This window comes from Podarcis gaigeae (assembly GCF_964106915.1).
Source record: "Podarcis gaigeae genome assembly, chromosome: 11".
Taxonomy (NCBI): Eukaryota; Metazoa; Chordata; class Lepidosauria; order Squamata; family Lacertidae; genus Podarcis; species Podarcis gaigeae.
This window is the reverse complement of record NC_139687.1, coordinates 54,165,614-54,180,536: the sequence shown is the minus strand read 5'-3', so window position 1 is coordinate 54,180,536 and position 14,923 is coordinate 54,165,614. Positions and strand designations below refer to the sequence as shown.

Below are 14,923 nucleotides of genomic sequence, written 5' to 3'. Positions count from 1 at the left end.
TCTTTTTCAACTCTACAAATCTATGAAATCTGAAACACTAACAAAACAACCACCTCAAGAATCCCATCAGTAACAGAACAGTAGAAACATCAACAGCATATGGACCAAGCTAAGGTGAAGCCATCTGCCCGGGGAAAGAGGAAGGTTTAACCTGGTGTGAAAATGTGTTAGAAGTCGGCCACGGGTGGGCCTCACTTTGAAGAGTATTCCATAGTTGTGTCGTTGAGCAAGAGGGAATTAAGCGGATAGCTCAGTGGGTTAGATCGTGGTGCTGATAACGCCAAGGTTGTAGGTTTGATCCTTGTATGGGACAGCTGCATATTCCTGTACTGCAATGGGTTGGATTAGATGACCCTCAACATCCCTTCCAACTCTATGATTCTAAGAGGTTCAGGCAAGAAATGTTCAAGGTGGGGGTGGGACTTGCAGCAAGTTCCACATGCTACCGGACTGTCAAAGCCGAAGCACTCCAGACCAAATCATAGTAAAAAGAGGGGGTGTTGTGCTTCAGTTCCACACAGCACTGGTCTGGAAATACTATCCATGCTTCACAAGGCTGCTTAGCTCCAGCTGACCTACTTGCGCCTGTTCAAAAGCTGTGACTAAGCAAAGTGGCGGGTGGCACTCAAAGAAGCAGAGAAGCAACAAGCAGGCTGCCGGACTGGTTATACATGAACTTCTTGGTTTGGACTTAATGCGCCTTTTGCTTTGCAGTATTTCTCTGAAGAGAAAGAAAGAGAAAGGGGGGGTGCAGTGATGAATCCCGTTTTCACCAGATTAAGAACTGGTTTTAGAAGAACCTCGGTGAAAATCTCACATGCTATTTACAGAAAGCATTTTCTGGCCTGCTTCTTCCCGCTCCCCAGACACTTTTAGAAAACCGCACAGCACAATCCCAATGATAGAATCGCATGTACAGAACTATCCGCAAAGCATACTTAGAATCACAGAACTGTAGAGTTGGAAGGGACCACAAGAGTCTGCAACCCCCTGCAATGCAGAAATATTTTGTCCAATCTGGGGCTAGAACCCACAACTCTCAGATTAAGAGTTTTATACTTTACCAACTAAGCTATTCTCATAATAAATTGCCTAAATAGAAATGTTTTGCCTCATCTAGTTGAGCCAAGGAGAAACACAGTCAGTCTTAACTGCATCCTCACACATTTATCTTGCTTTCCCCTCACTGTCAAGCTCCACAGTGGTACTTCTGGTTGCGAACGGGATCCGTTCCGCAGGCCCATTACCAACATGAAAAGAACACAACCTGCAGTGGTACGTTTGCACATGCGCGGGTTGCGATTTGCTGCTTCTGCACATGCCGAGCACCGAAACCCGGAAGTAACCCTTTCTGGTACTTCCGGGTCGCAGCAGGACGTAACCTGAACGTAACATGAAGTGGACGTAACATGAGGTATGACTGTATCTGTAAGATACTTTTAAAGCAGTATCATGCCACTTTAAACAGTCACGGCTTCCCCCCAAAGAATAATGGGAGGTATCGTTTGTTAAGGGTCCTGAGACCTGTTACGAGATCCCGATTCCCCCTCACAGAGAAGAGTGGTTTACTAATCAATCCCTATTTCCGGAGAACTCCTGAGAACTGTAGTTCTGTGAGGGGAAGAGGAGGTTCCTAATAACTCTCTTCGTCCTTAACAAACTACAGTTCCCACAATTCTTTGTGGGAAGCCATGACAGCTTACCAGGGGCAGGGGACAACTTGGGAGAAAGTGTTTCAGGTAGAAACATGGAGGTGGCAAAAAAAGGGAGAAAAGTGCTTGGGCAGAGAGTTTAAGTAATCCACTTAGAAGCATTTCCTCAGTAGAATAACTAGAAAGCTGGTCATTCTCAGGGGCCATTGAATGAAACCAAACGTTGGGCGATTCAAGAGAGGCAACAGGAAGCATTTCCTCTCTCTCACACACACACACAGAGTTAAGTTATGGAATTTCCTACCACAAAATGTAGGGGATCAATTCTGGTGGCTTTGAAAAGCAGTTAGACAAATTCGTGGAGGATAATAAGGCCATCCATGGCTACTAAGTTGGATGCCAATGTTCTACCTCCATTGTTGGAGATGAGGAGAAGGAGAGCGCTGATATCCTGCTTGTGGGTTGGACATAACACTGAACCCAGACCAAAGACTTCTGGTGCAACTTCTCCCAGGGAAAAGATGGAGCTGGAACAAGTGGACACCAACTCTGTCCTCCAGCTCCAAGACAGAGCAAAGAGCTCTCTACCATTTCAAGATGGATTGGTGGGATGAGGAAGGGCCAAAAACCAAAATAATGGCCACAGCACAAATCTTGGTTTTGCCTAGGCCCAAGGCACAGAAACACAGGAAGCTGCCTTATAACGAGTCAAACCACTGGCTCAACTACCTCAGTACTGTCAGTTCTGACTGGCAGTGGCTCTCCAGGGTTTCAGACAAGAGCTATGGCCCTTCCCTATATTTCCACAAACAACTCCATCTTCTCCTTTGCCCCTGCAGCTGCCAATAAAAAAGTAAAGGACCCCTGACAGTTAAGTCCAGTCGCGAACGACTCTGGGGTTGCGGTGCTCATCTTGCTTTACTGGCCGAAGGAGCCGATGTTTGTCCAGACAGTTTTTCCGGGCAATGTGGCCAACATGACTAAACCGCTTCTGGAGAACCCAGAGCAGCGCATGGAAACGCCGTTTACTAGGCCACCTCAAAACAGCAATAAAAACAACAAGTTGCAGAGTCATATACCGCTGAACCCTGTTGAGACTCTCAGCTTTCACTAAGAAAAGAACACAAGTTTCTATCCCTCATGATGTTCAAGGACACTTAGACATCCTGAAGTTTCAAAATATAACTTCATCCCAAAGCGGATAAGTATTTCCCACATTTAAATCCAATGCAGGATTTCAAGGTGCTGAATCATGGATTTGAATTTCTTACTTGGAAGAGAATATTATCCAATGGGACAGGAAGTGACCATTCCCAAAAACCTGGCAGCAGCTCTGTTAACATAATTTGCTTTAACGATGCACAACACAGACAAATTAGAGCTGCTTTTTCCAGCTCGCGGATGGTTGCCAGTATATCCATGGTGCTGGGAGGAACACGGAAAGCAGTTCATTAAATAATACAAGCCAGCGAAAAGTCCTTAGATTACACTTCTACAACCCCACTTCCAAAAAAACAACAACTGCGAGAGGTTCACAGAGACCACTGCATTTCCCAAGATTAAAGTTCAATCTTGCTTCAGCTAATGTGCCTTTTGAGGACAGCTCTTCAAAAGCTGACACCAGCCTTGGGAAATTTTCCCTCCATGATTAGAAGCAAGTGCTGAACGCCTACTCAGAAATAATCATATCCTAGGAAGAGGCCAAGCAGAACAGGAAATGTATTTTCCATGAGAACTTTGCCTACCTTCTTGACTCCTTTCCGCAGCAGCCTGATGATTTTATGCATGCTGGGACTCTTGGTCAGGGCTGCTGATGCATCTTTCCAGACTGGCCACACCATTTATATTCAGCAGCACCTCCTTCCTTGGAGAGAGGTGGCCCTTGACTGAGTGAGCTCCACCCCACCCACACAGCCAATAGGCTTACCTGTGGAGCACAGGAGGCTGCCTTCTACTGAGGTCCATCCAGTTCCATAATGTCTAATGTCCTGACTGGCAGGAACACTCCAGCTATTTCAGGCAGGGCTCTCTCCCAGACCCACCTAGAGATGCTCAGGAATGAACCCAGGACTTTCTGCTGACAAAGCAGGCGCTCCAAGCTGCAGCCATTCCCAATATTAGTACAGTGGTACCTCAAATTACAGACGCTTCAGGTTACAGACTCCACTAACCCAGAAATAGTACCTCAGGTTAAGAACTTTGCTTCAGGATGAGAACAGAAACCCTAAGTCTCGACTGTGTGTGGTGGATGCTGGGTTGCAGCCGAAGGAGTCCGTAGGAACCTGGTTGCCATTTTGAGAGAGACTTGGAGCGTACAGTGGTACCTCGGGTTACAGACGCTTCAGGTTACAGACACTTCAGGTTACAGACGCTTCAGGTTACAGACTCCGCTAACCCAGAAATAGTAATTCGGATTAAGAACTTTGCTTCAGGAGGAAAACAGAAATCGCGCCGCCGCCACGGGAGGCCCCATTAGCTAAAGTGGTACCTCAGGTTAAGAACAGTTTCAGGTTAAGAATGGATCTCCGGAACGAATTAAGTTCTTAACCCAAGGTACCACTGTACCATTATCTCTTCATATTTATATCCAGGTTAAGAATGGACCTCCAGTTTCAGGTTAAGAATGGACCTCCGGAACGAATTAAGTTCTTAACCCAAGGTACCACTGTACCATTATCTCTTCATATTTATATCCAGGTTAAGAATGGACCTCCAGTTTCAGGTTAAGAATGGACCTCCGGAACGAATTAAGTTCTTAACCCAAGGTACCACTGTACCATTATCTCTTCATATTTATATCCAGGTTAAGAATGGACCTCCAGTTTCAGGTTAAGAATGGACCTCCGGAACGAATTAAGTTCTTAACCCAAGGTACCACTGTACCATTATCTCTTCATATTTATATCCAGACATTCCACGTCAACGCTTTTATGGCCACTGCCTTTTCTACCCGGAAGTGGAGGGGAGGGGAGGGGAGGGGAGACTTTACTAGGGTCCAGAGAGGGTCTCCTCGTGAGCCGGAGGTGCGACAGGGCTTTGCTGAGGCTCTTCAGCCTCCTGGCTAACAGCTGATGCGCGGGAAAACCGTGACTCAGCTGAGCAAGCCCCCACACTGATCCGGTTCACATGAACCAGAGGCACAGGGGGGGGGGGCTTAATTTAGTATCTCAGCTGAGGCTCGGAAGGCTCCCCTTGCCTCTTCTGAGCAGCCTCAATAAACCTCTAGCTGGTGAAAGACAGTGGCCCCCCCCCCCAGGGCGGAGGGGATCCTCTTTGGGCCAGGGTGGATATAAAACAATTATTTTTTATTTATTTATTTTTAATCGGATTTTTAAAATTCAAATTGGATTTTTAAATTTAAATTGGATTTTTAAAATAAAATGCGTTTGGAGGAAAACATCTTTCTAAAGATAGTTTTCTATTTAAGTTACATTATTGTCCAAAGCCCTATTCATCAAGAAATAAGGATTTGTTTTAAGTTTTTCATGTGTGCTAAAACTCAGCCTAAGTTTTTTTTTTATCAAAAATTACGGATTTGGTTATACTATTAGAAATACATAGACAGATGATTATGAAATTATTGTGAGAGTTAATAAGTTAACTTTTTATATTTGAACAACTTTCCTGCTGTACTTTAATGGAAGGAGAAACATCAATCATTTCCTTAATAACAATTTAAACAATTTATTTAACTAAAGCAGTAACATTATAGCATATGTATCCATGTTTGTTAACTGATGTGATTAAACTTAAAAAACAACAACTTAGACTGAGTTTTAGCACACATGAAAAATCCTTATTTCCTGATAAGTAGCCTTTGAACTATAATGTAACTTAAATAGGAAACTATCTTTAGAAACATTTTCCCTCCAAAAGCATTTTATTTTAAAAATCCAATTTAAATCAAAAAATCAGTTTTAAATTTAAATTAAAAAATCGGATTTAAATTTTTTAAAAATCGGATTTAAATAAAAAAAATCTGATTATTATTTTTTTTTAAAAAAAAATAATAATCCCTGTAACATTTGAACCAGCACAGCCAAGGGGAGTTTCCTCCCCTATACTCTCTCTTGTACAGAAGGCTGGCTGCAGGCAGGATTTATTTATTTACAGCTGTCACTTTCCTGACAGGAGGAAATCCTTAGCTGTAATTCAAGACAGGAGCAATGCAGCAAATCCCTGGAGTCCCATAATGCCTGCGCCGCCTCTCACTTCTGTCGCAGCGTATTTCATTGATGTCACACAAGGTGGTAATGCATTCTATGCATGTACTGGGAACGCTCTCTACATCTTATTTTCAACTCCTGTCACAAGCGGTCTCTGGAATCTGCATCACAGCAGCGCTGAAGTCGCTGGGTTGGTGTTTTTTTAAGTTAGTAGCTGGGGTTTTTTATTTAGTATTTCAATATTTATATTCCAGTTCTGCAAATGGGTTTTGAAAAGGTTGTGATTATACACATTCTGTGGAACCATTTTGCCTTGTCATCCCTTGAGATCAGTGGTTTATAAACAGCGGTGTATGAACTCCACATTCAGGTGGTCCGTGGAAAGGTTGCAAAACAGTCAAAAATATCCTTAATTGGCCCTGTACCAGACTGAAGTCCCCACCCCCACCCCCAACTATAGAGATATAGGCTATTTTCACTAGGGCTGGAATTATCCAACAGGCTAACAGGCCTCTGGTCCAAGGGCCATAATCTTCATAATATTGCACTAGTGCAGTCTACAAATTTTTCTTTAAAAATTTATCCGTTGAGCTTCTTCCCAGAAGCCTATGACTTTTATGACATGGCGCTGCTTTTGGACTTCATGACAGCCCTGAAGTAAAAAGTTGTTAAAGTGTGAGGTATTTATTATGTGCTTTGACACGTAGAATTTAAAAATCAATATATTATGTGGCCTGTTGAGTTCCCCAGCTGTTTCTGAGTGGTCCACATTTACAAAGAATGCTGAGAGCCATTGCTTTAGGACAGGGAAGAACTGTGCATTAGAGATCTTGGAAATAGATGGATGTTCCTGTAAAACGAATACACTATTAACAAAAAACAACCAAATAAATTCCACTATCTACACTGGCTTACAAATCCATTCACAATTACAATTTACAAATGGGCAAAGGTTCTAGTCCCAGGCCTCTTGACCATTATTCCACTGCAGTTCTACCCGATTTTCAAAACTAGCAGTTGGGAAAGAAAACAACTGTATTATCTGAACGATTTTTGCAAAGATGGATGACCACTTACCATTAATAAAATGCAAATTAAGTTGGGAAATGTTCAAATATCATGCCTGCTTCGTGTCCCCTCAAAAACCTGGCTCCTCTGGCATACCCCACGCTATGACCGTGGCACCCAAAAATGCAGACTAACTTTTGGGGACACTTATAGAAGCCAGCCATGCAAACATTTTAACACAATAAAGCTTCTGTTCAGAAGACACACAAACAAGCAGGTGTCTAGGGTGTGTTATAAGACCTGAAATACAGGAACTGCGGATACTGAAATAGTACATCTTACAATAAGTAGGTAGCCCCCCCCCAAAAAAAAAAAACCTCACAGGGATTTGAAAGTTGTTGGAATACTTCCGCAGTCAAGTCAGAAAACCAAAGTTTGGGACTTTAAAGTAGTTCAGGTAAAGTAGAGAGGTGGTTTAATGCATATATAAAAAGTGGAGAGAACGTCCCAACCATGATTTACTTGTTATGTCCAACTCTGGTTTACATAGATAAGGTATTTTATCACACCTAAGCAGACTTGAGGGATGCGGGTGGCGCTGTGGGTTAAATCACTAGGCCTAGGGCTTGCTGATCAGGTGGTTGGCGGTTCGAATCCCTGCGGCGGGGTGAGCTCCCATTGTTCGGTCCCAGTTCCTGCCAACCTAGCAGTTCGAAAGCACATCAAAGTGCAAGTAGATAAATGGGTACCGCTCCAGCGGGAAGGTAAACGGCATTTCCATGCGCTGCTCTGGTTTGCCAGAAACGGCTTAGTCATGCTGCCCACATGACCTGGAAGCTGTACGCCGGCTCCCTCGGCCAATAAAGCAAGATGAGCGCCGCAACCTCAGAGTCAGCCACGACTGGACCTAACGGTCAGGGGTCCCTTTACCTCTACCTTTAAGCTGATTTGGCTTGAGCTATTTATAGGCCACAGCATTTTTTAGGAAAGCGAAAGCTCCATCCATCTGAGATGACCTCACTAATGTTTTTTGTAAACATTGCAAGTGGCTTGGGGAAGAGTTGAGTCGGCCCCTGCTCCTGGCAGGATCATTCTTACCTCAGATGCACTTATTCGACACACGAGCCGAAGCAAAAAATCAATAGCCGAGGTTTGCTTATCCTATGATAGCTGTATAAACGCCTTTCCCAAGGGGGAACTGGGAGGGAATATGTTACCAGTGAACAGGAGAGCATCAAGTCTAATGGACTCAAAGCTTGCATCTATTTACCAGGGAGTGGGGTGCAGGAAAAGCACAGGCCTAAAAGACTTAAGCGATTTGTTCAATTGCAACGGGTGATCTAGACAGCTTCAGAAAAGATATTCCAAGTTATGATGCCGCAAGAGCAGAGAGGAGATTAGAGAGAGACTTGTAGAACAAGCACATTTAGTCAACAACAACCACGTGGCTTAGTATTCCTTGGTGTAACCTGGTAGCAACACACATAATTATGAGATTATTGTGAGGCCTACACCAGTCTTGGCAAACCTGGCTCTCTCCAGGTGTTCTGGACTACAGCTGGGGCTGATGGGAGTTGTACACCTAGAAGAAGAAGAGGAGGAGGAGGAGGAGGAGGAGGAGGAGTTTGGATTTGATATCCCGCTTTATCACTACCTGAAGGAGTCTCAAAGGGGCTAACATTCTCCTTTCCCTTCCTCACCCAAAACAAACACCTCTGTGAGGTGAGTGGGGCTGAGAGACTTCAAAGAAGTGTGACTGGCCCAAGGTCACCCAGCAGCTGAATGTGGAGGAGCGGAGACGCGAACCTGGTTCACCAGATTACGAGACTACAATGGTACCTCGGGTCAAGTACTTAATTCGTTCAGGAGGTCCATTCTTAACCTGAAACTGTTCTTAACCTGAAGCACCACTTTAGCTAATGGGGCCTCCTGCTGCCACCACGCTGCCGGAGCACGATTTCTGTTCTTATCCTGAAGCAAAGTTCTTAATCTGAGGTACTATTTCTGGGTTAGCAGAGTCTGTAACCTGAAGCGTATGTAACCCAAGGTACCACTGTACCGCTCTTAACCACTACACCACACTGGCATAGCTGTCAACGTTTTCCTTTTTATAAGGGAAATTCCCTTATTCCGAATGGGATTCCTCGCATGAAATGGGAAAAATTGACAGATATGCCTAGAGGGCAAGAGTTTGACCAAGGCTAGTGAAACCCAACAGCAACATGCTTTCCTATGCACACAACTATGGGAGGCAGGCCAACACTATTTCTAAGGGTCTTTTTAGGCACCGTGCTGCCTATGGCAGAAGTTTTTCTTCCTTGACTGGGGAAAAAGAGGAAGAGAGAGCCATAGGCATATATATATATATATATTTAAAAAACCTTGCTTCTCCCAGCCATCTTTCATGGGTCACTCATATGCCACCACCCCCAAGAACCTCCTGAGGCAGTCCGTCCTCCAAATCTCTCCTCCTGGCAACACGAGTGCCAAGCAGCCTAGGCTAACCTGCCTTCCAGAAATGCTTCTCACACCTGCCTCTTCAGGATGGTAGGGATTCCTCACCTGTTTGGCCCTCCCACACATCCCTTGAACACTGACCTCTAAATGGGGAAACTGGCAAGGTGAGTCTGCCCTCTGGTGTCCTTCCAGCAAGCTTCATTGCCAGGCCAAAATTCTGCCCAGGAATCCCTGAACACCATCCTGTCTCTGCGGCTCCCTCCAGAGTTCAGCGTGCACCAGTTAACACTCACTGGCCAATGGTCTCCTCTTTACAAACAGCACCACCAGGAAATTTTGGGTAGAGCTCAGTGGCTGCAGAAGGTCCCACGGTCAGTTTCCAGGGATCTCCAGACAGGGATGGGAGAGAGAAGAGGCCTGTCTGAAATCCTGGGGAGATGCTGGAGGATACATTGCTAAATGCACCTCTGGCATGACTTCCTATGTTCCTAACTCTTTTGCATTGGTCTCTGCCCTCCTTTCCAGCAGCTCAGAAGCACCATCCCTGCCAGCGTCGGAGACATTTCCCTGACGTTTCAAATGAAGATTTGTTTTGTACTATGCAAACCAATGTTCCAGAGAAACAACAAATGGCGCTGTATTCATTACGTCAACTCTCTCTTGTCACACAGGTTCAGGAAGGGAAAATGTCTCTCAGCAATCACCAAGCCACCCGGAAGGAAGTCGTAGACTTGCCAACAATAAAATACTGCAATAAAAAAGGAACAAACTTGGTTTTTCCCCACTTTCTGGCAATTTCTTGCTATTATAGGGACTAAAGGCACCCAGACACACACCTAACCTAACCTAACCAGCACACAACAGATGGCACTTTAAACTTCTTGTGCAATATCTGGAACCAAGTTGCTGACATGCACCATTTGGGAAACTAAACGCAGAGATATTTTAAAAGTGTACGGCTGGCATCCACGGCAATTTATCCAATAACACACACACCCTAAAAAAGAACTCAAAAATCAAAGTCACACACAAAGTCACCGTTCCGGAGGCCCATTCGCAACCCGCAGCGGCGCATCTGCACATGCATGGGTTGCGACTCGCTGCTTCTGCGCATGAGCGTGACATTGTTTGTGCTTCTGCGCATGCGCGAGCGGCGAAACCTGGACATAACCCTTTCCGGTACTTCCGGGTCGCCACGGGACATAACCTGAAAGAATGCAACATGAAGCGGACGTAACATGAGGTAAAGGTAAAGGGACCCCTGACTGTTAGGTCCAGTCGTGGCCGACTCTGGGGTTGCGGCGCTCATCTCGCTTTATTGGCCGAGGGAGCCAGCGTACAGTTTCTGGGTCATGCGGTCAGCATGACTAAGCAGCGCACGAAAACGCCGTTTACCTTCCCGCCGGAGCGGTACCTATTTATCTACTTGCACTTTGACGTGCTTTCGAACTGCTAGGTTGGCAGGAGAACATGAGGTATGACTGTAGAAATATAAAAGTTTTTTTAAAAGACTCTATAAGAAGCAGCATGACACAAGGTCAATGGTTTTAGTCTTGGGTTATTTTTGGTTCTGGTTTTACTAATGGGATTACAGTTTTGGTCTTTATATATTTTGTTTCTTTCCAGTGGTTCCACCGGAGAGGAAAAACAGGGTATAACTTTCTGTATAAATAAATCAAGTTATACACTAAAAGGTAACAGTGAAGGCACCAGGAAGATCTCCCTTGGGGAGAGACTTCAATAAAAAGGGTACAGGAAAACATCACAAGCCCTCTCTTCAACAGAAATCCTCTTAACCTCTCCAGGCATAAACATCTGGAGAAGAGCCTCTGAGGATGATTTCAGCTCCAGATTTATTCTGGAGAAGGCGCTTCTACAATCTTTGGTTTGGGCTGCCCCAAACGGTATGGTTCATCACACACGTTTCCCAAAAAATCATATTTTTGTACAGATTCTTTGGTTGGAGAACTGCACCGTAAAATCCAGAGAAGAACAAATTTTGAAAGGTCACTGTGTTTCAGTTCACATATTGTTTCGGGAAGCGCATCTTGGGTAGGCTTGCATTAAAATGCAAACCAAATTTCTCCTCATGCCTACTATTTCTTCCCATTTTACTGCTCTGGGCACATATCCATGTTGTACAACAAGGTAAAAGGTAAAGGGACCCCTGACCATTAGGTCCAATCATGGACAACTCTGGGGTTGCGGCGCTCATCTCGCTTTATTGGCTGAGGGAGCCGGCGTACAGCTTCCAGCTCATGTGGCTAGCATGACTAAGCTGCTTCTGGCGAACCAGAGCAGCGCACGGAAATGCCGTTTACCTTCCCGCCAGAGTGGTACCTATTTATCTACTTGCACTTTGACGTGCTTTCAAACTGCCAGGTTGGCAGGAGCAGGGACCGAGCTATGGGAGCTCACCCCGTCACGGGGATTTGAACCGCCGACCTTCTGATCAGCAAGTCCTGTGGCTTAACCCACAGCGCCACCTACATACAACAAGGAGACTAGCCCTAATATGTGAGCCCCAAAGCTCTTGCAGCTTCAGTGTGTGTCCTTGGAAACAGAAGCAGACATGAGTTTAATGTATTTACATTCCTCACATACTCAATTCTCCCCCCCCCCTCCCAGTAAAACCACTTTCCTGGGATACACCTATCTTAGACAGAGTTACCTTTTGATGTTTTTGAAAGCTATCACAGAGTGAACGCTTCCTTGCCTCGAGGCTTAACCAAGAAAGCAATTAACAACACTAGTATTTCAAATACCGTTGATGATCATGTAAACAAACCAGAGATTCAAGCAGGCAAAACCTTTACTGACAGATGGAGCACTGATTCCTAATATCATACCTTCCACTGTTCAGCAGAAGAAGGCAGGGCAATCTGTTTAAATGTTGCATAAAGAAAGTAAAAAAAGGTAAAGTACCCCTGGACAGTTAAGTCCAGTCAAAGGCAACTATGGGGTTGTGGCGCTCATCTCGCTTTCAGGCCAAAGGAGCCAGCGTTTGTCAACAGACAGCTTTCCGGGACATGTGGCCAGCAGGATTAAACCACTTCTGGCACAATGGAACACAGTGACGGAAACCAGAGTGCACGCAAACACCGTTTACCTTCCTGCCACAGCGGTACCTATTTATCTACTTGCACTGGTGTGCTTTCGAACTGCTAGGTTGGCAGGAGCTGGGACAGAGCAATAGCAGCTCACCCGCAGGGATTCAAACTGCCAACCTTATGATCAGCAAGCCCAAGAGGCTCAGTGGTTGAGACCACAGTGCCATCCGCTCATAAAGAAGAGGTTCACTGGATGGACAAAAGCAAGCCCAAGTGAAGGTTCTTAATAGCATCTTTGGCCAACAAATCCCCCCCCCCCCGGATGGACCACAAAGAGATGTGTATAATGTCGGCTATATACTAAACCTGTCATCGGGAGCCTCCTTGGTTGCATCCATCATTGCACATTTTGTGCCAGGCCACAAAAGCCTGGATTTCTCAGAAAGCTTTTGGCAATAACCAGTTAATTGCCTTTGCTGCTACCGTTTTGTCTTTTGCTTTTAGTTCTCTTTTAATCACGTTTTCAGTTTGTTTTACTTGTGTTCAACCAGCATGGCCAACTCCCCTCTTTCCCTCCCCCCCCCCAAAAAAGTCTAGCACTCTAGATATTGGCACTAAATCACAATTCATAGCCTTCAGATTCTCTGCAATTTTAACTGGAAGCAGAATAGAGCCATTTCCAAAACTAGAGAGTGCATAAAAGGTCCCACTTTTTATACAATGGCAAAGCAATTCTTCCTGCCGTGCTATAACTTAAAACGTCTGGGGCCTGAGCCTGAAGTGTTTCCCATTAACCTTCTCCCTAGTCCTAGAGCAACTAGCTGTTAGTTCAGGTCTCCTATACTTCTTCCTGATTAAGCATTGAACATGAGTAAGCTATAGTGGTCCAGGCTCACCCTGAGTAAACTCTTCAGCTCTTTCCACTGAATGATCAACTGCACCAATCACCTGGCGCAGGTGTTCAAAGAAACACTAGCCACTGTGAGATGACAAGTGCTGAACGCCTGAGTGTAACGCCTCTGTGTTATGATTTTGAAGGATCTTTGGTGGATCAATAAGCAAAGAGCTCTCCAATTTCCCAGAGCATTTTCGGAACAACTTCTTAGTGAGTTATGCGAAGCATTTTCTTGTTGATTCATTGCTCAGAGGCAGCAAAGAATGACCTGTTGAGCCGGTCTTTTGTCTTCTTCTGCTTGGATCAATCCCCAGCAACTTAGCAATCAGGCCAAGTCAACGGGAGTGAGGAACCGTTTGGCGATTACCAGCTCAACATTCAGCATTGCGGTGATCGGATTAAAGATATGTGGTGGCTGCATTTATGGTGGGAAGGATTGTTCAAGGAAAACAGCAAAGGTTGCTAAATGCCCCTAAAATAAAGGGGAATTCCCCCTCCCTCCTTTAATAATCAGTTGAAGCTGAACATTTTCATTTAGCTTTATTATTATTAATCCTAACCAGGGCTTTTTTTCTGCCAGAACTAACCAGAACTCAGTTCTGGCACCTCTCAGGTAGGCACCATTGCCATTATTAGAGAACAAGGGAGGTGTTCATGGTGAGTTCTGGCACCTCTTTTTCTAGAAAAATAGCACTAATCCTAACTACAATTTCCAGAGGGTTGCAGGCATGTTAGGGACATCTGCATCTGCAGAAAGGGCCAGAAACTCTTTAAAGAAAGAGGAATTGCAATGTGCTGCAAAACACATCCCATGCGTAGAGAAGGTTCCATGTTCATAGCATTTCCAGAGGATCTTAGCAGCCCTGCTGGGAAAAACTCTTCCCTGAAACTTTTTAGAGAGCTGCTTCCCTTTGGGGCAAACAATGGGACAGATGAGCCAATGGTCTAGATGTAAGGTGTGATCATGAGCTCAGCGGTCACCGCCCTTGAGAGCCTTTACCAGTTGGGAACAAAGAGCACTGGCCTAGATGAGCCAATATGCCATGTTTTATAGGACAAGTTTATACAGCAGGCCTGTGTTATGTACTGAAGTTCTCACCCTGGGCCAGCAGGGGGATACTGTAGATAGTTCAGGTCCACATATGCAAATAAGGGATTGAGAGTGACGTTCACTGATTGGATAATTGCAGAAAGTTGTTACAGTTACGTTGTACTGGAGCTCTATATAAGCAGTCTGGCTGAACCCTTCAGTTCAGTTCTGCTCTGGCCTGTGAATAAACAAGAGCTGTTTGAAGAATCACTGTGTCGTCTGATAGGTTCACCCACAACCTAACAGCCCAGGTTCAATTGCTGGCATCTCAGGGACTAACGGGATCCCAGAAAGCAGGGCAAGTTAAGATCTCTGGGGAGTCATTGTCAAAAGAGACAACCCTGGACTAGATGGATTAATGGTCCGACTCAGACCTTTTGTTTGTACATAGTGCCTGATCAAGAAGATGAAGAAGAAGAAGAAGAAGAGGAGTTCGGATTTGATATTCTGCTTTATCACTACCCGAAGGAGTCTCAAAGCAGCTAACATTCTCCTTTCCCTTCCTCCCCCACAACAAACACTCTATGAGGTGAGTGGGGCTGAGAGATTTCAGAGAAGTATGACTAGCCCAAGGTCACCCAGCAGCTGCATGTGGAGGAGCGGGG

At 45.0% G+C, this 14,923-nt stretch overlaps 1 protein-coding gene across 7 annotated transcripts in view; it reads right to left on the bottom strand.

The window, feature by feature from the left end:
* Positions 1–14,923, bottom strand: part of MYO5B (myosin VB) — a 303,840-nt gene that overhangs the window by 275,952 nt on the left and 12,965 nt on the right. For 3 of the 7 annotated variants that reach the window (XM_083702548.1, XM_083702550.1, XM_083702551.1), the window contains exon 1: positions 3,398–3,473. The exons of the other annotated variants lie outside the window; for them this stretch is intronic. In XM_083702548.1, coding sequence (XP_083558674.1) covers positions 3,398–3,439 — 42 coding nt within the window. In that variant the 5' untranslated portion in view covers positions 3,440–3,473. Of the gene's footprint in view, positions 1–3,397; positions 3,474–14,923 lie in introns of those variants that run through there. 7 annotated transcript variants of the gene reach the window in all.